The 21,662-nt window shown below is 49.5% G+C and overlaps 2 protein-coding genes across 3 annotated transcripts; one reads left to right on the plus strand and one right to left on the minus strand.

Moving 5' to 3' along the window:
- The first annotated feature begins 3,450 nt into the window (after positions 1-3,450).
- Positions 3,451-6,081, plus strand: LOC122380395. Its single transcript, XM_043363543.1, has 5 exons — positions 3,451-3,750; positions 4,367-4,463; positions 4,732-4,947; positions 5,210-5,545; positions 5,747-6,081. The coding sequence occupies exons 2-5, from the start codon at positions 4,371-4,373 to the stop codon at positions 5,891-5,893; spliced, it is 792 nt and encodes a 263-aa protein (XP_043219478.1). The 5' UTR covers positions 3,451-3,750; positions 4,367-4,370; the 3' UTR covers positions 5,894-6,081.
- Positions 6,082-10,472: 4,391 nt separating this feature from the next.
- On the minus strand, positions 10,473-15,947 carry LOC122380408. Of its 2 annotated transcripts, none has more exons than XM_043363560.1 (2): positions 12,768-15,947; positions 10,473-11,421 (listed from the first exon to the last, which is right to left on the minus strand). In XM_043363560.1, exons 1-2 carry the CDS (start codon positions 15,556-15,558, stop codon positions 11,408-11,410), a joined length of 2,805 nt encoding a protein of 934 aa, XP_043219495.1. In that variant the 5' UTR covers positions 15,559-15,947; the 3' UTR covers positions 10,473-11,407. The 2 variants fall into 2 exon arrangements, with proteins under 2 accessions (XP_043219495.1, XP_043219496.1); XM_043363561.1 differs by having other exon boundaries at positions 10,473-11,914; positions 13,770-15,943.
- Positions 15,948-21,662: the final 5,715 nt, after the last annotated feature.

Below are 21,662 nucleotides of genomic sequence, written 5' to 3' on the forward strand. Positions count from 1 at the left end.
TGATAAGATGTACCAAAAACAGCCGCCGTTTTTGAGATATTCGCGAAAATCCACAAGGGGGGGGGGGTGTTCAAATACCCCCCCCCCCCCCAGCAGGGCGCGGGTTAAAGTTGAGAAAAATATTTTGGCTTTTAATATTATTTTTTATGATAGGTGTACTGTGTTTCACGGTTTTTCTGATTGCGGGCTTGGTGCATCGTCAAAAACTGATAAGTCGAAAACAAACTTAGCACTGCTAACATGAGCCAAGGGTGTCACCCGTTAGCATCAACGATTCCTGCTATTTTAGCAATGCAGTGACATTACTGATTACAGGAACATATCAAAGGTCATTTTTAATTACTTTCTTACGTTTATTTTTTTCATTCCTTTTTTATTCTATTAGGAGCAAACAATTAATTTTTCAGTGAAGTTTTGATAACAATGCTCAAGGAAACGTTGCACCGCACTACAGGGAATAAAAGTCAATTTAAAAAAAAAAAGAAGTGGAAAAGAAATTTGAAACATCTATTTACGAGGTAGCTGACTGAGGAGAAGATGAAACTTGGTCTATCGTTAAACACCGAGCACCCACCTGGAAAGGCCCACTTCCATGTGTTATGGAAGGGGTGCTACCGCACATCCGCGAGTGCACTGTGCACTGTGCAGGGCCCACTTATTCATTTGAAAAGCACTGAGCCGATTGCGCTAAAAGATGGTCCGTCGATAGAGTCACAGCATCGCAGGAAAAAGCATTCGCGGATAGTTCTTCTAAGCTCTTTTGCTGATACATCCTCAGCTTTGGACAACGATTAGTGGTTTGGCATCAAGAGAGTAAAATAGTCAAAGTCTGCGTGTTCTGTGAAAATGTTTTTTTTTTTCCTGCAACACGTTTTGATACAGAGATTGTAAGTGACATCCACTTTACAAGCTTGGTTTTACCATGCATCGCTCTATGTGTCGAAGGAGTTTATCTTTAAAATGTTAATCTGACATTTTGACCTTTGAGCTAGGCCACCGTAGGGGAATGTGGGGAAAGACGGCCACCCTAACTTTGGAGCCATTTTCGGTCGGTTATAAATAGCATAGAGATGCAAAAATTGAGTGAAACCCTTCTTTAGACATTTTACCTCCATTTGCCAGAGGATGTTTTTTCATGCCAAAATACCAACTTTGAAATTTGAGCTTTTTGACGTTTTCGACCTCACCTCGACAAGAACATAGCCCGAAGTAGTCCAGACGGTCACCTAACCCACACCACTAAAGGGACCCTTCCACCTTAAAAAAGCTAATGAACTGGCATCATAGTGTTGTATCGTGGTTCAGAAAGAGCAAAAATGAATCTGTACCAAATTTCACCGAAAAATATTTCCAGTTTTTTTAAGGTATTAGACTTCTCTTTTTGATTATTTTTGGGCCTTTTGAGTGCTTATAACGTTAGTATAATATAAATTATAGTCTACGCTGACCTCATAAAGTAAGAAAGACAATCCAAATGCATTAGCCCCTCTGAATTCTAGTGCTGCAGACTTTGAAATCAACTATTTCCTAGTTGAGGCATTTTTCAATGTTGTGACTTGTGAGAACCCGGACCAGTAATTGTGAGCCAGGGATCCCAATTTGGCTATTTCAACTCAAAACTCATGTTAAGGCGGGATGGTCACTCAAAAGTTGAAATGTAAAATTGGACACAGTGTTCATCACTTGATCCTAGTAAACTAGGGTTGATCATGACCCTTAGGGACCTGATCAGTGACCTCATTTAGCAAAATATGTGTAAAAAAATATAGCGCACCAGCGACGAGTTAGTGTTTAGATAACATGCTTTATGCTCGATGTTATAACACGTTTTTTATAATGCCAGTGACCGATCAAAAATGTGGCCTTGGACCTGATCTGTAACGTTATCGGTTAGATCTAGGTGAATGAAAGCCGGGCAAGTGGTATTTCCCCAGGTGGGTCACCGTTTTTATTTTGAAAATCGGTCGGTAACATTCGGAGGTCTTGGGGGGGGGGGGATCCCATACGCTCCCCGCAAAGGGTGGTACGGTCCGCTAATAGCCCTACCGGGAGTGGACTAAAAAAATGTCAAATGTCAAACGATTTATATAATATGCCGAGCATTGTATGAGCACCATACTTTGTACATGTAACATACCCCGCCAGTTGCTGGGGCGGGGGAGGGGTTCGTTGCTTTTTCTCCGCGGTGTAGCTATAAGCCAAAGAAAAAAAAAACGGCGCGCTGCCGACGCTCCAAATTGTAGGAACCTATAGACAATTGCTTAAAGGTTATTGTGACGAAATTTCACAAAATTGGTCTTCGATAGGCGTTATCACAAGTGTATTCGCGGCCATTGGGGCGACGTAAGAAAAGAAGAAAAAACTGGCCCCAAGAACTTTAAATTATCAGTTAGCATGCACCTTTTCCTTGATCTGTAGAGAATTCACCATTAATTGCTAGAGAAAATTGCATTTAAAATCTTCCATTTATGCTTTTTTCATCGTTTGCACAATATGCTCTTTTACTAAGCTAGAAACACTAATTAGAAATAGTTCCCGCATCATCGTCAAGAACAATAGGGAAGGCTTGAACTGAATACAATAATCTAAACGGTGTTGTAATCTATGTGAAGACACTTCTAAAATTGCCTGTAGAAATATTGAAGGCAAAAGTTCAACTTTTTCACAAAACGGATGTCTATAAACCTATTCAACGTGTGACAACTCAGCCGGTATTTCGTCTCCTACAGCCCAGCTTTCCCTAGTGACCGATAGAGGCGCTGCTATCGATGTCCGCCCGTGCCGCCTAACGTAATTTTTTTTTTTTTGCCTATGGAGGTTTGAGTGGCATCATTATTTCTTAGTTTTCGACCGAAACGGCATATGCTAAAAAAATCATTTAAAATCTCAGAACAGACCGTACAGACAGGCCATAAATGCCACAAGACTGCCCATGCCATAAACAAACAAATGGCTATCTTCGACTTCTAATTATCGTTCCACATTTCCCAAAATCTTAATCTGTATCTTGGCAAATTCTTGTAACTACTTAACGAGGCAGGACTATGATGCATGCATTTCTTAGATTGATCTTTTTGACCAAAGACGTGCTCGTATGCTAAAATTAATGTCACCGTCGTAATCTCCGCCCAAAAATGTCCATAAACATGCTGTTGTTACGTCATATGTCATATCATATCATGTTAAGTCGTGTCACATGCATCATATATAATATATCACACATCACATGTCAAACATGTCATATTTTGCGAATACCACTCTTGATTTTCGGGTATTTGTGCGTATCTGATTAACCTGACCTTGACCCTGAGTTGACCTGTGCTTGATGGACCTGTCACTAGTGCAGCACTTAGGTAATTGAAGGATTGCGCGGATTGCGCACGTCTTAATAGAGCTTATGACAAGGGACGCACAGTTCGAGGATCTAAAGTCCCATAACAAAAAGTTTGCCATACAAGTTCAGCCAGCAATGCCAGTTTGTTGTGCCTTCGACTGCGACTGTCAGGCCGGTGTCGCTGTGGAGGCCACCGACACACCGGTGGCAATGCTGGGGTTGTCGTTACCCAGCTATCGTACGCCTGATGTTTGTCCATCAGGTGTCAGGCATCTGCAAAAGTGGCGCTCCTCTGTTGACACCGCGAAGGACGACCTCCCTGTGACGTCGGCAGGGCCTCCGGCGCGGCGGTGGGCAGTATATATGCTGCTCGTGCTACAACGATAGCCAGTTCAGCCAAGACCTCTCAGTCATAGGTAAGGTGCTTCATCTTCTCTTCACTTGTAAAGGAGACGTGTTGTTCCTGGTGCAGCCCTGAGCTTCCTTTGGCCTCCTCTCTGACTTGAACCGTGTCTAACTTGTTAGCCTTGATTGTGGACTTCACATAAAATGCTGAACCTTGAAAAGGACGTTTCTAGGTATTAAGGTATTAAGGTATTAGGTATAAGGTATCAAGGTATTATTTTCCAGGTATTAAGTGGTTGGTTGCCAACATCACAATCATCGATCTGCATTGATGAATACGTTAATGGCTGTTGAAAATCACTACCTAAATGTGTGCACGAACCCTTTTCTCATTTCTATTGAGTCATTTTACAGGAGTGTCTCTGTCAATTGAAGTTATTACACCAAAAGCACATAGGCTGACCAACCACTCTTTTGCTGGAGGGCCGTACCATTTTGAATAGCAGGAAGGGGCTTATAGGTGCAGCGCTTAGGCTGGAAGCTTGACATGTAACTTGCTGTTGCAAACACTCGATTCTCTTTGCGTTCACGCTTTGAGAGAGCTAATAGCTAAAAGCTTTGTAGAAGTTTTCCGCGAAATCTCCAAACTGCTTCCTCGACCGACGACTGCTTTTTCTCGTCTTTCAGCATCATGAAGTTCCAGATCCTGTTGATCGCCACCTGTGTGTGCGTCGCTTCGGCGGGCATCCCCAAGAAGCTCTTCAAGAAATATGCCATGAAGAAGGTAATCATGGGACGTCTAGAGAGAGAAGCCATGTAACTACTTTTTGTTGAACAGGATGATTCGTTAGACCTTGCAGTAGATTATAACATTTTGAGAATGATCAACTTCTCATGTTTCCAAAACATCATGCTTCAAAGCGCATGCTATCATTTAAAGCAGAATAGTGGTTCAACCGATATGCCAAAACTGCGAAAAAACTGCCCGCTGCCACAGCTTTGCAACTTCACCAAAGTCCGTTTCGTTGATCAGCCCATATCATTCCTCGCAGGTGATGGAGAGCTGTTTCGGCGAACAGGTGATCTCTGACCTGGAGGAGGAGTTGGCCGCTGCCAGCGAGAAGTGCCACGGTCGTCAGGGACCTGCTCTGCCTCAGCTTCGTGACCGGCTCCGGTCTATTCTGACTGGCTCGGAGCTGGGGCAGCCCCAACCGTCTCTGTACTCGCAGAACGTGCAGTACGTGGCCATCCCCGTCCAGTTCCAGCCGGTACGTCTTCTTTTCTTGTGCGCCAGCTTCGGTGCAGTTTTCGAGAGGATGCTAAGTTATAAATGCCTACAAACTTTGCGACTTTTGAATGATATTTTGGTTTGAAGTTTTTTTTTTGTGTAACAAATAACGAGGTTTTTCAAGTGTCCTTTCAGTTCTGCATTCAAGTGTAACCTAACCTCCTGCATCATGCAATTATTATTACTCTTCTTTTACAAGGAGTATCCAGGCTGCTCACAGATCTCGAACCGACCTTCCACAGGTGCAGGCTCAGCGCCGCTGGAGGCGCGACGCGCACCACGGCAAGTTCGGCGCCGCCAAGCTCATGCGCCTGCGCAACAAGATCTCTTCCATGGTCGGCAACGTCACCTGTGTCATGCAGGAGATGAACATGTTGACCGCCGACAACGAGGTCAACTACGACTCCATCAAGGCTCGCTTCTCGGCGCTGCCGGTGTCGAAGGGACTGGTGGCCGACCTGGTGGAGAGTGTTGAGGAGTGCCGCCAGTTCTCCTCCTGCTTGCCCGAGTCCTTCTTCGCCAAGACTCCGATCGCCGCCGGCTTTGGAAAGCAGGTCGCCTTCATCAAGTGCCTGAAGGTCAGTGCCTATATCTGTTCACCATAAACACTGATTTCGCTTATTTAGCTTTAGTGATACGTGAAAGCGTGATTACGATAGTAACATTATAACGTTCAACCCAATAAGTGAAAGTAACGGCGCACATGTTTCGCAAACGACAATCATGTGAGTCGGTGTATCCTGAATCCTTGCTGAGATTGTGCTCTGGTTTGCCAACAGATGGCCAAGATCGAGGCGTGCATGAAGAAGGACTTCCGCGAGCAGTACCTGCCGGAGCTGATGAAGGACGGCATGAACGTGGACGACGAGGAGAGCTTCCAGACCATCATCACCTCCGCCATGCTGGAGGAGGACAGTGATATGTAAACTGCTCACTCAAGACTTAAGAACGAAGATCGAAGAAGATGGCGACCGGACCTCGCCATGTCTTTGGCCCTGTTCTGCTGTGCTGTCAGAAAGGAGGGCATTTTCGTGTTTTTCATGTTAATCCCACTTACAAAATGTGTTTCCATGTCTCAGTTGACCCTGAACTGAAAATAAACGTTTTGTCAATAGCTGACTTGAATCTCTTAATATATAAAAATAATATCGTGAATTAAATGACTCTTCAGCGAGTTATATCATGCCATAAGCATTGAAAGCGAAAGCATCAGCAAAATCCACCTTCATCACGGCATACCATGTCTACTCTGCGTTAGGTTGTAGGCTTGTAGCTTCTGACATGAGGCGAACACCTACACACATTGCACTTCCTCAGGCGAATCTAGAAAACGTAGAAAAAATAGGTCTCGTTGCCTATTAATTTTGATTGCTTATAATAGCCTGCTGAGCCTCACATCCTACTGACTGTCGCTTTGATATATTGCAAAAAAGGTAGAAAACAACTTAGATCTGCTAACAGGCAGACGTTAGCACCCAGAAGCACCAAACTTAACACGCGCGGTGGAAGGGTTGCGAGTACTACGCCCAGTGGAAGGGGGGCGCGGATGTCGCCCCCCCCCCGTAAGATCTCAGCTCCCACTGAAGCTAGAAAGACGAAATTTGGAGGGTAGGTGGGAGCCATGAGAAACACTGTTGTGTGTGAATTTCATGACCCTAGGTCAATATCTTTAAGGTCAAATGAGGTCAAATGTGGTCAAATCTGCCATATGAGCGACTTTTTTTGCGTTTACACGCCGATAACTCAAAAAGTTACCGGCCGATTTTATTTTTTCTTTACTATACGAAAGAACAAACATTTGTAAGTATGTCTGGTGAATTTCTAGATAATCCAGCAATAAATATGGCAGTTAGAAGCCTGCTAAGGGTAGGATGTCGCCGGCTGAAGCGGGATCGGCCGACGCGCGAAACGCGGCAATCACAATTTTGTGTTTACACACTCATAACTCAAGTTGCTACCGGCCGATTTTCAAAATTCTTTGACCATATGATTGCCTCTACATTTCTCAGTCTTCTCACCGAATTTGACGCGAATCTAATATAATCAGCGGTAAGGAGCGCGCACTGGCGGATCCAGACTTGCGTTTTGGGGGGGGGGCCAACTCATGCAGGAGCCAAACCTAGGGTACCCCCAAATCCTGTTTTCTCATCGGATTTAGGCCACTTATTTTTCGTCACAGCCCTGACACTATGAATATTTTTTTTTAACTAAAAATAAAAATATATAAATGGTAGCCCACCCGACCCATGCCTTTATATTACTTTGTAAACACTTAGTATTGCTTTTGTCGACCAGTTAACCCGCTTCGAGTCAGTGCTTGGGTCCCTTTGCGGGCCGGGAGGTGGTAAAACGGGAGGTGGTCTAACTCGGCTCCTGGGCCAGGCACTGATTGAACTGTGCTTCATTATCGCTTGGGGGAGGGGGCAAACGGGCCACTTTAGGCCTCTGGGAAGGGGGCATGGCCCTAAATGCCCCCTCCCTGGATCCGCCAGTGTAAGAGACCATTGGAGCTGCAGTTGAGTACCTCAGACGTCAGGGTACGTCCTCAGATGTATAGGACTTGCATGGAGACCTCTTATGCTATAGTGGACTGAAAGGACCCAAAGGAGCCTGTCTAGGGCTCCCGGAGATAGACGTGGGCCCTCAGGAGCCCGCCAGAGCCCCCAATGAGGGATAAGTGAGGGATACCAAGTGCCTGCAATTGCATATTGCATAAGCCATAACGCCATTACAAATCAATATAATATGTACCAGTGGCAGATCCAAGGGGGGCCACATGGGTCATGACCCCCCTTGGTGCCCGGGGGCACCACAGGCCTGTCAGGGGCACCGCCGGCCTAGCAGGGGCACTACCAGCCCGCCAGGGGCACCACAGGCCTAACAAGGGCACCACGGGCCTGTGAGGGGCCCCACAGGCTAGGCTTGTCAGGGGCACCCCAGGTCTGTCAGGAACACCAGAGACCTGTCAGGGGCGCCGCCGGCCTTGCAGGGGCACCATGGGCCTGTCAGGGGCACCAGAGGCCTAGCAGGTGTACCACAGGCCTTACAGGGGCACCTTGGGCCTGTCAGGGGCACCACAGTCCTGTCAGGGCCCAGGGGCACCAGCGGCCTAGCAGGGGCACCACAGGCCTGCCAGGGGCACCACCGGTCTAGCAGGGGCACCACCGGCCTCGCAGGGGCACCATGGGCCTGTCAGGGGCCCCACCGACCTCGCATGGGCACCACCGACCTCGCAGGCATCACGGCATCACGCAGGGGCACCTTGGGCCTGTCGGGGGCATCACGGGCCTGTTGGGGGCACTTTAGGCTTGTCAGGGGCACCACAGTCCTGTCAGGTCCCAGGGGCATCAGCAGCCTAGCAGAGGCACCCTAGGCCCGCCAGAGGCACCACAGGCCTGCCAGGGTCCAGGGGCACCACAGACCTACCAAGGGCACCACGGGTCTGTCAGGGGCACCTCAGGCTCCTGTGCCCCCCCCCCCCCCCCGGATCCGCCAGTGATGCCACACCACGCGAAACACCGCCAACTCCCAGCTACCGCGCCATAAACACGTGCCAACAAGTCTTTTTTGAAGGTCGACTCCACTCGCGCAACTTTTGACTGACCCTCACTGCTACCATATTGCTTCCATATTATGCTGTGGAAAGCTTTACTTCACCAAGTGGCTAAAAACCTCCATCAAGGTATATTTTCTTAGCAATTTTTCTTACGTTTTGGGGGGGGGGGCAAACAGGCCACTTTAGGCCTTTGGGGGGGGGCCATGGCCCCCGTGGCCCCCCTGGATCCGCCAGTGGGAGCGCGATGTAAAGACAGAACCGTCCCGCCCCGGCACAGTCTACAATTCAGGCGGCGCGTAACGGCTAGCGCCGGCCGCCGCGGCGGCAGGATGTTTGACTTTACACCGCTATTACTAGAAAAGTTGTGAACCGATTTTCTTATTTCTTGCACGAGAAGATCCGCAATTCCATTTTGGACAGATAGCCGAAATTTCACATTAATATTATGTTTGCGGCGCGAGTTATTGGTGAAAAACAGGAGGGGTGGGCGAAATCCGCCCCCCCCCCCCCGACCACTGCGCGTGTTGCTATGTAGTGACGGTACAGGATTAACATCAAAGAAATTTTGATGTTAATCCTAATATTTGGGCTGAAAGCGAATTCCAACATTATAGCGCCATTTTTGAGGATGTTCAGCGGTTCCAAGAGCAATTTCATCTAGCTCTGTACAGCCATGACGATTTTATAGACAAAAATTTTCAGAATGGCAATGTGGGGTCATTTGGCCGGGACTAGCGGGGCAACTTGGCCGGTGCGCTCAGCAGTGGCGCAGCCAGGGGGGGTGAAAGGGGTGAGATCTCACCCCCGTCTCTTATCCTAGGGGCCCACCGTCGATTCGAACTGTAACGTTATGCAGCCTGACAATCTTTTTATCACTAATGTCAAGGTCCGTCATAGGACTGAAAAACAGTCTTCAGGCCTGATAGCCCCCCCCCCCCTTAGGATATATAGTCCCATATTATGATTTAAGGGGTGATCCAAGGCCCGATTGAACTAATCCAAGGCCTAGGAGGGCCCGTTCCATGGCATGAAAGGGCCATTTCAGGCCTGAGAGGGTCCATTTCAGGTATGTGAGGGCCCATTTCAGGCCTGAAGGGGCCCAGTTGAAGCTTGAGAGGGCCCAATTCAGGCCCTAGAGGGCCTGTTTGAGGCTTGAGAGGGGCCATTTCAGGCCTGAGAGGGCCCATTTCAGGCTTGAAGGGGTCCATTTCAGGCCCTAGATGGCATGCTTGAGGCCTGATAGGGCCCATTTCAGGCCTGAGAGGGGCCCATTTCAGGCCTGAGAGGGGCCCATTTTTGGCCTGAGGGGGCCATTTCAAGCTTGAGAGGGCTCATTTCATGCCCTAGAGGGCCTGTTTTAGGCCAGAGAGGGCCTGTTTTAGGCCAGAGAGGGCCCGTTTGAGGCCAGAGAGGGCCCATTTCAGGCATAAGAGGCACCATTTCAGACCTGAGAGGGCCCAGTTACGGTATGAGGGGCCAGGGGCCCTTTTTCGACATGATAGGGACCATTTACGGGCTGAGGGGGCCCATTTCAGGTCTGAGGGCCCATTTCAGGTCTGAGGGCCCATTTCAGGTCTGAGAGGGCTAATGTCAGGCCTGAGAGGGCCCATTTCAGGCCCTTGAGGTCCTATTTGAGGCCTGAGAGGGGCCCATTTCAGGTCTGAGAGGGCTAATGTCAGGCCTGAGAGGGCCCATTTCAGGCCCTAGAGGACCTATTTAAGGCCTGAGAGGGTCCACTTCAGGCCTGAGAGGGGCCCATTTCAGACCTGAGAAGACTCATCCCAGGAATGAAAGGATCATCCTATGTGTGGGAGGGTCCGTACTCCGTGCCTGGTCTGGGTCTGAGAGGGCCTATCCCAATCCTGATTGAGCCGATATCATGTTTGATATAGGTCAACTCACCACATGTATTGTAGCCGCCGACCAGACTCAGTTCGAAACTCGGATGTCGTCACGGATCGGTGTATTGGACCGTGTGGCCCTCCGCACGCAATCGTTGCTGTAAAACAACGGCCCTAAGTTAAGCATTGCACAAATAAACATAAACGAGCGCAAACAAACGTGACGGAAATAAAAGGGACAGGCGAGGGGGAACATAACACACGCATAAATAAATAACTTGATAAAGGCAACCAGGTACATTGCTACGCGTCCATTCATGCACTTGAATATGCATATACGAAACAGTATAATTATATCGAAAGCACTTGATTACATGATTGTGCTACCGCGACATTTAGTTACGTACCGACAAATGTGCTCCCTGAGTCGCTTATCGGCTAACGAAACCAGAGGCACACGTCTCCAGAGGCACATTAGACGACCAGCCTCAACGGGGCTCAACTGACCCGCGCCGCGCCCCCGACCAGCGCCGGGGCGCCGGGCACCGCCCATATTCAGAAATGTTCATCCGCGTCAGCTATCATATTCGCAACTTAAATGTCCAGGAGATCCCTACTCGCATCAAACAATACATTTTACAATCCTGAGCACATTATTGGGCATAACATACACATTAACGAGTCAAATATCACAGTTTCCAGTTACTACTTTTCTGACCCTGCGGTCGCGACGGCGCAGCTACATTCCTGGGCCCTGCCCCAGGCTACGGTCGGCCAGTGACCTCGACAGGTCAGAGGGACCGAGCGAGCAATGTGCCAAGGCTGTGAAACCAAGGAAGAAAATAGGAAATCAGCAGAATGGTAAACGTGGACTAAGGAACATAAAATGACAAAATGGAAATGGCGCGCCTACACCCCCACCCTTGAACCTTCCAGGTTCAACAGACCAAACGTGCTAAGCGCAATTGGAGCCTTCATCGCCAACCGCTTGCAGTCAATCCCCAGTTCAGTCTTCTGGAAATACAGCTATCAATCAACACAAACTAGTCTTCTGGAATTGATATGAAAATCACGTCACCACGTGCGATAGTCTGCCATGCTCGTGGTCTCACACGCTCTCAATGTCGGTGGTCTCGCTCTCCAGCACCAGCACCAGCTTGGAGATCGGTCTCTTCAGGGTAGATGTAGTGGTACGGACTATCACAGAGCGCACAAAACCCTTTCTATCTGGGAAAACCTCGGTGACTCGTCCCAAAGGCCAGTGACAGCGTGGAGAGTTCATATCAGCAACCAGTACCACATCATCAACTTGCAAATTCCTCTGAACCTTGTTCCACTTCTGACGAATTTGAAGCAGCGGCAGATATTCTTTTACCCAGCGCTTCCAAAAAACATCAGCCAAGAACTGGACTTGTTTCCACCGTTTTCCCGCAAAGCAATCTCGTTCACAGAACACGCCGTCTGGAATCGGTCCTCCCCGCAACAACAGCAAATCGTTTGGCGTGAGCGGCTGAAGATCGGACGGATCGCTGGAGACAGTCGTCAGCGGCTTGCTGTTGAGGACTGCCTCGACCTCGCAGAGCAGGGTACGAAGAGACTCATCAGTCAGGGACTGCTCCCTCAAAACAGCGTTCAGCACTTTTCTGACACTCCGGATCTGCCTCTCCCAAACACCACCCTGTGCCGATGCACCGGGAGGAGTAAACTGCCACTCGACTCCTCGTTTCAGCAAGAAGTTGTGCACCTGGCTCTCACGCAGCTTGGCAAACTCCTCACGAAGCTCACGTTCGGCGCCGACGAAATTGGTGCCATTGTCTGACCGAATGAACGTCACCTGTCCCCTTCTAGCCTGAAATCTACGTAACGCGTTCAGAAACGAGCTAGTGTCCAGACTTTCACAAACTTCGGTGTGAATGGCATGCGTCGCCAGGCAAGTGAAGAGTACACAAAACCGCTTGTGCCGCTGACGTCCAACCTTCACGTGGAACGGGCCAAAGTAGTCGATGCCCACTCGACTGAAGGCACCGCCTTGAGGAGTCGTCCTGTCTTCAGGTAAGTCAGACATTTGTTGAGTCACCATCGGGCCCTGAACTCGTCGGCATCTGACACATTTTGACAGGACTCTGCGAACGGCTGCATTGCCGTTAACCACCCAATACCTTTCGCGCAGTGCAGCGAGAACATGTTCACGTCCTGAGTGACCTTTCTTCTCATGCATGTCTCTGATGATGATGTCCGTGACATGACCATTCTTCGGCAGGATCATCTGGTGTTTGGCTGCGTCCGAGATAGCTGCGTTGCTGAGACGTCCGCCAACCCTGAGAACGCCATCAATCATGCAGGGGTTCAGACGATAAATCGAGCTGGATTTCTTGACAAAACGGGAGCTGAGTTCTTCTGGAAAGGCCTTCTTCTGAGTGTACTGCACAATCGCCACTTCTGCATCATCAAGTTCTTGAACGGTCAAGCGAGAGCTGACCCGCGAGAGCTGACCCGCTACCTCGGCATCACAATCACCTCTGTTCATCAACCGCTTCCACAGCATGCACTTCAGCCGAAGCCACCACGCCACGTGCCTCTTGAGCTTGTGCCAGTCAGATACGCTGTTCAACAACTTCGAAGTACTGTCACACTCAGCTGCTACCGAGAGAGTCCCCAAGCCTCTCTTTACCTCAAGATCTTCAACATCTTCATGGCGTTGGATCACATGCTTCTGGTCAGGCCATTCAGCTGCTTCTGCGCCGAGGAACGCTGGGCCAGTAGCCCATACCGATTGAAGAAACTCGCGTGCCGACTGTCCACGGGAGAGAGCATCCGCCGGGTTCAGTGCAGACGGCACGTACTTCCACTGACCGGGCTCAGAACCATCATGGATGACGGAAAGCCTGTTGGACACAAATGTCTGGAAACGAGAAGTGGTATTGTGGATGTAGCGAAGCGTGGACACACTGTCCGTCCAAAAATGCACTTCGTCAACTTTCAGGTCAAGTTCGGTAAGTATCTGTGTGCTCAACTGCACAGCTAGCGTCGCAGCGGCCAGCTCTAGTCGAGGGATTGAAGAAGTCTTCAGCGGCGCTACTCTGGCCTTGCTCATCAGAAGCGAAGTGCGAACTGTCCCTGTGCTGTCAGTCACCCTGGTGTAGCCTACTGCACCGTAGCCAGCTTCGCTTGCATCAGCAAACATGTGAAGTTGGCAATTCACCACCGCGTCTGGTGCAGTCACACTTCTTGGCACGCTGAACTCCCGCAGAAGGCTCAGTTCTTTGCACCACTGATCCCATCTTCTCAGGTGAGCATCTGGAACCGGGTCGTCCCATCCCAACTTCAGCCTGCAGAGATCTTGCAACAGGATTTTGGCTGACATGACGAAAGGAGCTCCGAACCCTAGCGGATCATAAACGGCACTTGCTGTAGAAAGAATGCCTCTCCTGGTTGTCGGACCCCTCCTGACATCAACACGGAAGCTAAGAGTATCTTCAGATACGTCCCACTGAACACCCAAAGCTCTTAGCGTCTGCGCAGAAAGATCGTGGCCGGTCAGATCAAACTTCTTGTGTGTCACGCGCTCAGATTCCGGGAAACAGAACATGACGTCAGGGCAGTTACTGACGAAGCTGGTCAGTCGGAATCCTCCCAACGCACAGCAGTCTCTGACTCCTCTTGCAATCCTCAACACCTCATCAGCCGTAGATCCTGTCTTCATGAAATCATCAACATAGAACGAGCGTTGAATACTGTCTATGACGTCAGCATCAAACTTATCTCCGAAGTCCTGCGCTGTCCTCCGTAGCGCGAAGTTTGCACAAGACGGAGAACTGATCGCACCGAAGAGGTGCACATTCATCTGATACACTTCCAGTTCCCGTTCTGTGTCACCATTCGGCCACCATAAAAATCTGAGCAAACTTCTGTCATCCTCCGGAACCCTCACCTGATAGAACATTTTTTCAATATCAGCCATGACTGCTACCGGTCCCTCTCGAAACCTCAGCAACACGCCCAAGAGAGAACTCGTCAGATTTGGTCCTTGCAGCAGCCGACTGTTGAGCGACATGCCCTGGTAAGTTGCAGAGCAATCGTAGACGACACGAATCTTTTCAGGTTTCATCGGATGATATACACCATGATGCGGTATATACCAGGTACGTCCCTCTGCCATGTCGATCTGCTCGTTCTTGACACGTTCTGCGTAGTTTTTCTCGATTAACTCATTGACAAATGTTTTGTAGTCTTGGAGATACTTCTGGCTCTTGAGCATTTTCCTTTTCAGCTGCTCTGCTCGTCTCTCTGCTTGCTGTTTGTTGTCCGGCAGGATGATCTCGCTTTTCAGTGGCAGGGGTATCTGGTAACGACCATCCAGGTGACGGACTCCGCCCTCCACGATCTTCATCCACGCTCGATCTTCAATGGAGAAGCCAACGTCTGTGGAACTAAGATCATGCTCGAAGTCCTGGTTGTAGAGCGCGACAAATTTGCTGTGAAGGTCAAATTCATCATCTGTTGGGCTTAGTACCTCGATACGATTTACTCTCGCGCTTCCATCGAAAACCCGGCTGCGGGATCTTGGTCCATACACCACCCATCCAAGAGACGTACGAATGGCAAATGGGCATCCCTCTCCACCAGCGCGAACTTCGAGAGGTATCAGGGCCTGAGGACAATTGGCTCCGATCAAAAGTTCAATATCCGCATGTACTTCCGGGGGAACAACCTCTTGCAGTTGTGGCCAGCGCTCCAGATCCGTAGCTGTTGCGATATCCTGGCGATCGACTGGAATTCTCTGCAACGTGTACGACGGCGGTAAATCCATTACTTTCTTCCCCGCCATGTCAGATATCTTCAGGCCTTTCACCAATGTGCTGGAAATCCGCTGGTTCTCAGCTGTTGCAGTCGTCATTGTGAGCTCCGTAGTTTCTCCTTCCATGCCCAGCGCCTTCAGAAGATTCGGCGTGCAAAACGTTGCGCTTGAGCCCAAATCCAAGAACGCATGCGTGACGACTGAACGAGAGCAGTCAGCGTTCCACATCTTCACCGGCAGAATAGCCATCATCGCCGACGACCTGCAGCTTGCCGTACCAGCAGAGACTTCAGTCGGCGATGCATCCAATCGTCCATTCTTCACAGAAGTGTTTTGCTCACCATTTCCATCAGAAGGGTTCTGACCAGTTCCTTCAACACTTTCGTTCTTGTGCATCGCTGTTGGATGCAGCCGCTTACAAGTTCCACAGACGAGCTTCCTGAAGCAGTTACTGAATCTGTGGCCCTTTCGAAGGCATCCGAAGCACAGTCTGTTCTCACGAACGAACTCTCGCCGTTTTTCCCATTGCAGCTTGACCAACTCAGCACACAGATCAGTGAAGTGACTACCATGACAGTACAGACAACTCTTCGAGGACTGTACCGCTCCTGCAACTGCTGTAGCTGAGACTGTGTGTGTCTGTCTTCTGACTCGTTCTTCTCGGTGCCTGCCAAACGTAGGATTGGTCTGGATTTGCACCTCGCTGTCGACGAAGGTGACGACGTCTTGAAACTTCACCCTCCTCTTCTCAGACTCTTGGATCTTGTGAGCTCGTCGCCGCCAGGAGTCCTGCAGATGGCTGGGGAGCTTCTCTACAACTTTTCGCATCGTCCGGGGATGGTCAGTCTCCCTGGCTCCAAGAGGAATGCTCTGCATTACATTCAAACACGAGGTGAGCGCCAGTGAGAAACGATCAAGTCCTTCAACATCTCCTGGCTTCAGCTGAGGCCAGTCCATCAACATGTCAACGAATGCCGACGAGACTGTTTCTGGGTCGCCATATCTTCGTTCCAGCAGTCGCCGAGCCTCCAGATATCCAACATCTTCGGTCATGTGAAGACATCCTCTGATGATGTCCCGTGGTTTTCCAGCGCAGTATTGCTCCAAGTAGAACAGCCGCTCCGAATCACTGTCGGTCTTGCTCCCGATCCTGCTATCGAAGGCACGGATGAAGGATCTGTATTGTGTTACATCACCCTTGAAAACTGGCAACTCTGGTCTCGGGAGACGACTTTGCTGGATCTGGGACAGGATGACCTGTGTAGCATCGGGCTGTGAAGCGTTAAGGTCAGGTTGAGGTGGATTCTTCCTGACGTTCATCTGATCAGCACGCGCCTCTGAAGCCCCAGCGTCTGACTGAACAGTGACCAGTGGTTGCTCGCTGCCGACAACGTCTTCTGCATGTCCAGTCCTCTCGTTCGGCTCAGCTGGACAGACAGCTCGCAACGAAGCAACGCCTGGTCTTGTTTGAGAACCTTGCTCTTCGGCTTCCATCAGTGCACGTTCTCTGGCTTCCACCTCTGCCAGCTCACTCTCCAACTGCAGATTCTCCATGCGCATCTTCATCTCCAGTTCTTCATTCTCCATCTTCTGCTTGCGCATCTTCATCTCCAGTTCTTCCTTCTCCATCTTCTGCTTCCTTTTCAGAAAGGCAGCTCGAGCCATCAGTCCCGCCTTCGTCGCCGACTCCGCAGCTCGCAACGAAGAGATGGAGACTTGCGAGGCAGAACTACGCAAGGACATCTGTGATGTGGCTCTGACGAGGGGTCCAGGAGCCGGGACCGTGTTGTCTAAATCAGGAACAGCCACCTCAGCGGCTGCGGCATCAGCTCTCGGTTCGGCGGAAACGTCCCGTCGAGCTGCAACGAATGATGCAACGTCGATTCCTTCTTGAACCAAAACCTCATTTAATCGCAGCATCAGCGCCGGCTTCGAACCCTTAGTGTCTGCACCTCTTCCCTTCAACTCCGCCTTCAACTCCGACACTTTCAGCTCTTCTAGAGGATTCATGATTGATGACAACTAATCAAAGCGGCTCCCAACTATCATCTAGCTGATTAACAGAAGTGTGACCAATTGAAGTACAAGACTTAGTTAGCAGTTGATCAACCAATCACGCAAGGCGACCGAGCCAGCTACGACAATCAGCGAGCTGCCCGGAGGACAAACCGCCTATCGACGACGCGTGAAACCGAGGTGAGTCTCCAGACAGGTGAGGTAAATCAATAGGAAAATTATCCAGGATCACGTGAAAACTTAGAGTTTGCTTAATATAACACCGAGTGCAGTTCATTCACGATCAATAACCGTCGGCAACACGTTAACAGCCGACGGAACACCCAACAAAACGCGAACTCCGTTAAGTATGACGCCACAATCGCTATATGACGTCAAAAGCTCAGTATGACGTCACCCCCGTCATGACGTCACAATAGTACGGTATTACGTCACCCCTCACTATGACGTCAACCATCCAGTATGACGTCACCAACCACTCAGCATGACGTCACCAAGTCTATGACGCAACTGTCCGACGTTATGACGTCACTTAGATCACGCGGCAAATGGCCTGGAGCGGAGTCACCACAGGCGTGATAGCGCGAAGGCGCTCACCATACCAGTACGGACGAGTGTGGTGCTCCTGCTCCTGTAGCGTGCCGTCCTCCACGACGAGATGACGTCACTCCGTCGTCTCGCGAAGCGTTGTCGCACTTGTCGCAACTGTAGCCGCCGACCAGACTCAGTTCGAAACTCGGATGTCGTCACGGATCGGTGTATTGGACCGTGTGGCCCTCCGCACGCAATCGTTGCGACAAATGTGCTCCCTGAGTCGCTTATCGGCTAACGAAACCAGAGGCACACGTCTCCAGAGGCACATTAGACGACCAGCCTCAACGGGGCTCAACTGACCCGCGCCGCGCCCCCGACCAGCGCCGGGGCGCCGGGCACCGCCCATATTCAGAAATGTTCATCCGCGTCAGCTATCATATTCGCAACTTAAATGTCCAGGAGATCCCTACTCGCATCAAACAATACATTTTACAATCCTGAGCACATTATTGGGCATAACATACACATTAACGAGTCAAATATCACAGTTTCCAGTTACTACTTTTCTGACCCTGCGGTCGCGACGGCGCAGCTACATTCCTGGGCCCTGCCCCAGGCTACGGTCAGCCGGTGACCTCGACAGGTCAGAGGGACCGAGCGAGCAATGTGCCAAGGCTGTGAAACCAAGGAAGAAAATAGGAAATCAGCAGAATGGTAAACGTGGACTAAGGAACATAAAATGACAAAATGGAAATGGCGCGCCTACATGTATATTGATGGCCCAGTTCACGTCTAATGGGCCCATCTCAAGACTCAGAGATTTTATGCTTCAGGAAGCCTACCCCAAGCGTGAGGGGGCTCATAGAGGTTTTTGAGGCTCATGGAGGTCCCGCAGTACGATATGTCAGCCTCTGAGACAGCCATGCAGGGCCCCACCACACGGTGGGTGTCTGGGGAGGGGTCAGGTCGGGTCACTGAGCAGGAGAACCACGCGGTGTTAAGATGCCAAGCCGACATCTGAAAATTCCTCTTCTCTTCAGGTCTGTGCCTGCCTCACCGCCCGGCCCCACCCTGACGTCTAGGGGTTTGACGCCTAGGTATTCATCAGGACTTCACACCGGTCCATGATGGCTCCAAACTGACACCCGAGGCTCCTGCACCGGCTTTTGAGGGGCCCACCGACCTCTGATAGCCACCACGCAGGTCTCAAAAGACCATGTCGATTGTTGATATCTAAACTAGAGATGTCAATCGGATACCAACTTTTTGGTATACCGATACCAAACCGATACCAACTTCGTATTTGGTATTTAAATCGTAATGTGTTTGGTATTTTGTTGGTATCATAAGCCCTCACTAATGTATAAGAGGCTAATAAATCGGTAAAAAGTTGGTATTTCCCTCAGTTTCCCAAGTTGGTTTGGTTTCGGTATTTTCCCGTACTTTTGGTTAGTATTTGGTTTGGTATCGGTATTCCGATTTTCCGTAATTGACATCACTAATCTAAACCCCCAAGTCTTGGAAGGCCTGTACTCTATGCAGATTTTTGAGGGCTTTACGTGGGCTTGTAAACATCCCGAACTGGCTCTAGCCTAGCTCGACCGCGCCCCGCAGAGCAGGGCCCCAGGCTTTCCAGTTTTACGTCGCTGAGGGGTGTTTGAATATTCCCTTCTAACCCGACTCCAGGGTCACGTAGCGACAAGTGCGGTGGTAGGCAGCTTTCTAAAGAGCGTCGAAAATCATGGAGAAATTACTTCAGTCATGTTGCAGTTCAGACCAAAGCCCACGTCATCATGTTCATTGAAGGAAAAGTTTCGCCTATTTCGACACTCGAGGACATATAAAGCTATAGCGCGCTGAAAGTGGGTTCGATAGCTCTCTAACGCGTGCAATCAGCCATGGGGGGGGGCGTATCGGCCAAACCCGATCATAATTTAAGAAGGCTAGAAAGACGAGAAAAGCAACAGATCGCTGTAGGATGCTTCAGAATCGTAGAGGTCTTTTTCGATTAGGCCATCGCTGAGGTCATTGAAGATGAAATTATGATAAAATTATGATAAACACAAAGACAAGATTACGACAAAAAATTCTTGTTTTTATATTTTCACAAATAACCGTTACCGTATAACTCGTGAACCAAAGAGCTAGAGCTTCGCGGAACAACTCATTCGATAGGCCTTTCAAAACGCTTTCGCTTTTAAGATTTGACCTCAATGCCTCATGTCAAGTTTGGCAACAGAGCAGAGGGTGAAGCCATCTAAATGGTCGCATTTTACCAAAATAGTTTTGCTAATTGCTAAGAATTTTTCCAAGAACTTTGGTGAGAAAAATTATGAGACATTTACTTTGTCATCATTCTCTCGTTAACATGCATCGAATGTTAACACCTATAATTTCCATTAAAAAGTTCAACTTCAAAATGTGACCGCAGATCAAGGTCATGCCCTTACTTGAGAAGTTCATGATGGTCATCAACTGATCCGAATTAAAAGACAATTTCATTACTCTACCCAGGCGCGGATACAAGGGGGGGGGGCATGGGGGCCATGGCCCCCCCCCCCCCTTGGCCGATTTTTTTCAAAAATAAAATAAAAAGTTAAAAAGCTGAAAAGGGGGCCTCCTGAAAATAAAGTGGCCGAAATCCGATGAGTTTTTTTTTAACCTACCCACTTAGTTATTTCTTAGAAGACTAGCTGAGAAGACTTCTTTGTTAGAAGATTGGTAAAGCTTTTCATAACTTGGAGGTCTCTTATACTCACAGAGATGACCACTTTTACAGGGCCTCCTAACCTGCATAGAGGGCCTCCAAGCCTGCACAGATGTCCTAACAAACACAAAATCTCTTAGCCTACACAGAGGCCTCCACTCGCATCCGAACAAAGGGCCTCCTAGCCAACACAGAGGGCCTCCTAACTCACACAGAAGGTCTCCTATCCTGCACAGAGGGACTCCAAGCCTGCACAGATATCCTCTTCGCCAACACAGGACCTCTTAATCTCCACAGAGGGCCTCCACTCGCATCCACACAAAGGGTCTCCAAGTCTGTACTGAGGGCCTGCGCTCGCATCTGCACAGAGGGCCTCCTAGCTATCACAGAGGGCTTCCTAGTTCACATACAAGGCCTCCTAGCAGGGGCGGATCCAGGGGGGCGATAGGGACTATAGCGCCCCCCCGGGCGACTTTCTCATTTTCTTTTTTTTTGCAAAAAAAGCATGATAGGGGGCCCCCAAAAATAAAGTGGACGAAATCCAGGCTTAAACTTTTGGGGGTAGGTAGGGCCCCCATCGATGGGGGGCCCCCGATTCGGAATAGCCCCTCCCTTGGCAAAATGCTGGATCCGCCCCTGACTCTACCTCGTCTCCTATATCAAAAGTAATAGTCGAAAAACTGATGTTGAGCTTTTTTAAAAGCTTTTTGACCTAGCCCGACCATTTGAGTGGCCGCTGGCCATGAATTGCACGCTGTCCATCAAATAAGGGCAGAATGGTCGTGTTTCTGTAAATATGTTGTTGTTTTTTACGTGCCTCTTCAGATCAAGAGATATTTGTCCTTTTCCCCGATTTGGCTGGTTATTATCAGGACAATGATCTGTCCTTTCGTTGTTGGTAAGGGGCCCCCATTAGGTTGAGGGGGCCCACTTTGCTGGGGGGCCCATCGCGAACGTCTCTCACCCCCGTCGCCAGAGTTCTGGCTGCGCCACTGGCGCTCAGAGTCACTATGCTGGGACGGCCGAGTTGTCACTGTCAATTATACCATAAAGGACATATTCATGACCAACTTTGACTACCTTGATGACATATTTCCTATTGGACAGCTGTAAGGGCATGTGACGTCATCAACGGTTACCTAACGTTTTTTTGCTAATAAATACTTACAGAAAAAAGATACAGCCGCGCAAATGGTCTCATTGTGTTCAGCTCGTCAAGGCGCATCGAATGACATGCATGATG

The sequence above is a fragment of the Amphibalanus amphitrite genome, unplaced genomic scaffold (genome assembly GCF_019059575.1).
Source record: "Amphibalanus amphitrite isolate SeventyFive unplaced genomic scaffold, NRLGWU_Aamphi_draft 000097F_arrow, whole genome shotgun sequence".
Lineage (NCBI taxonomy): Eukaryota > Metazoa > Arthropoda > Thecostraca > Balanomorpha > Balanidae > Amphibalanus > Amphibalanus amphitrite.

Coding starts and splice junctions, on each gene's coding strand:
- LOC122380395 (XM_043363543.1), top strand. CDS start 4,371: ATGAAGTTCCAGATCCTGTTGATCGCCACCTGTGTGTGCGTCGCTTCG. Junction 4,464..4,731: donor AGAAATATGCCATGAAGAAG/GTAATCATGGGA, acceptor CATTCCTCGCAG/GTGATGGAGAGCTGTTTCGG. Junction 4,948..5,209: donor TCCCCGTCCAGTTCCAGCCG/GTACGTCTTCTT, acceptor GACCTTCCACAG/GTGCAGGCTCAGCGCCGCTG.
- LOC122380408 (XM_043363560.1), bottom strand. CDS start 15,558: ATGCACAAGAACGAAAGTGTTGAAGGAACTGGTCAGAACCCTTCTGAT.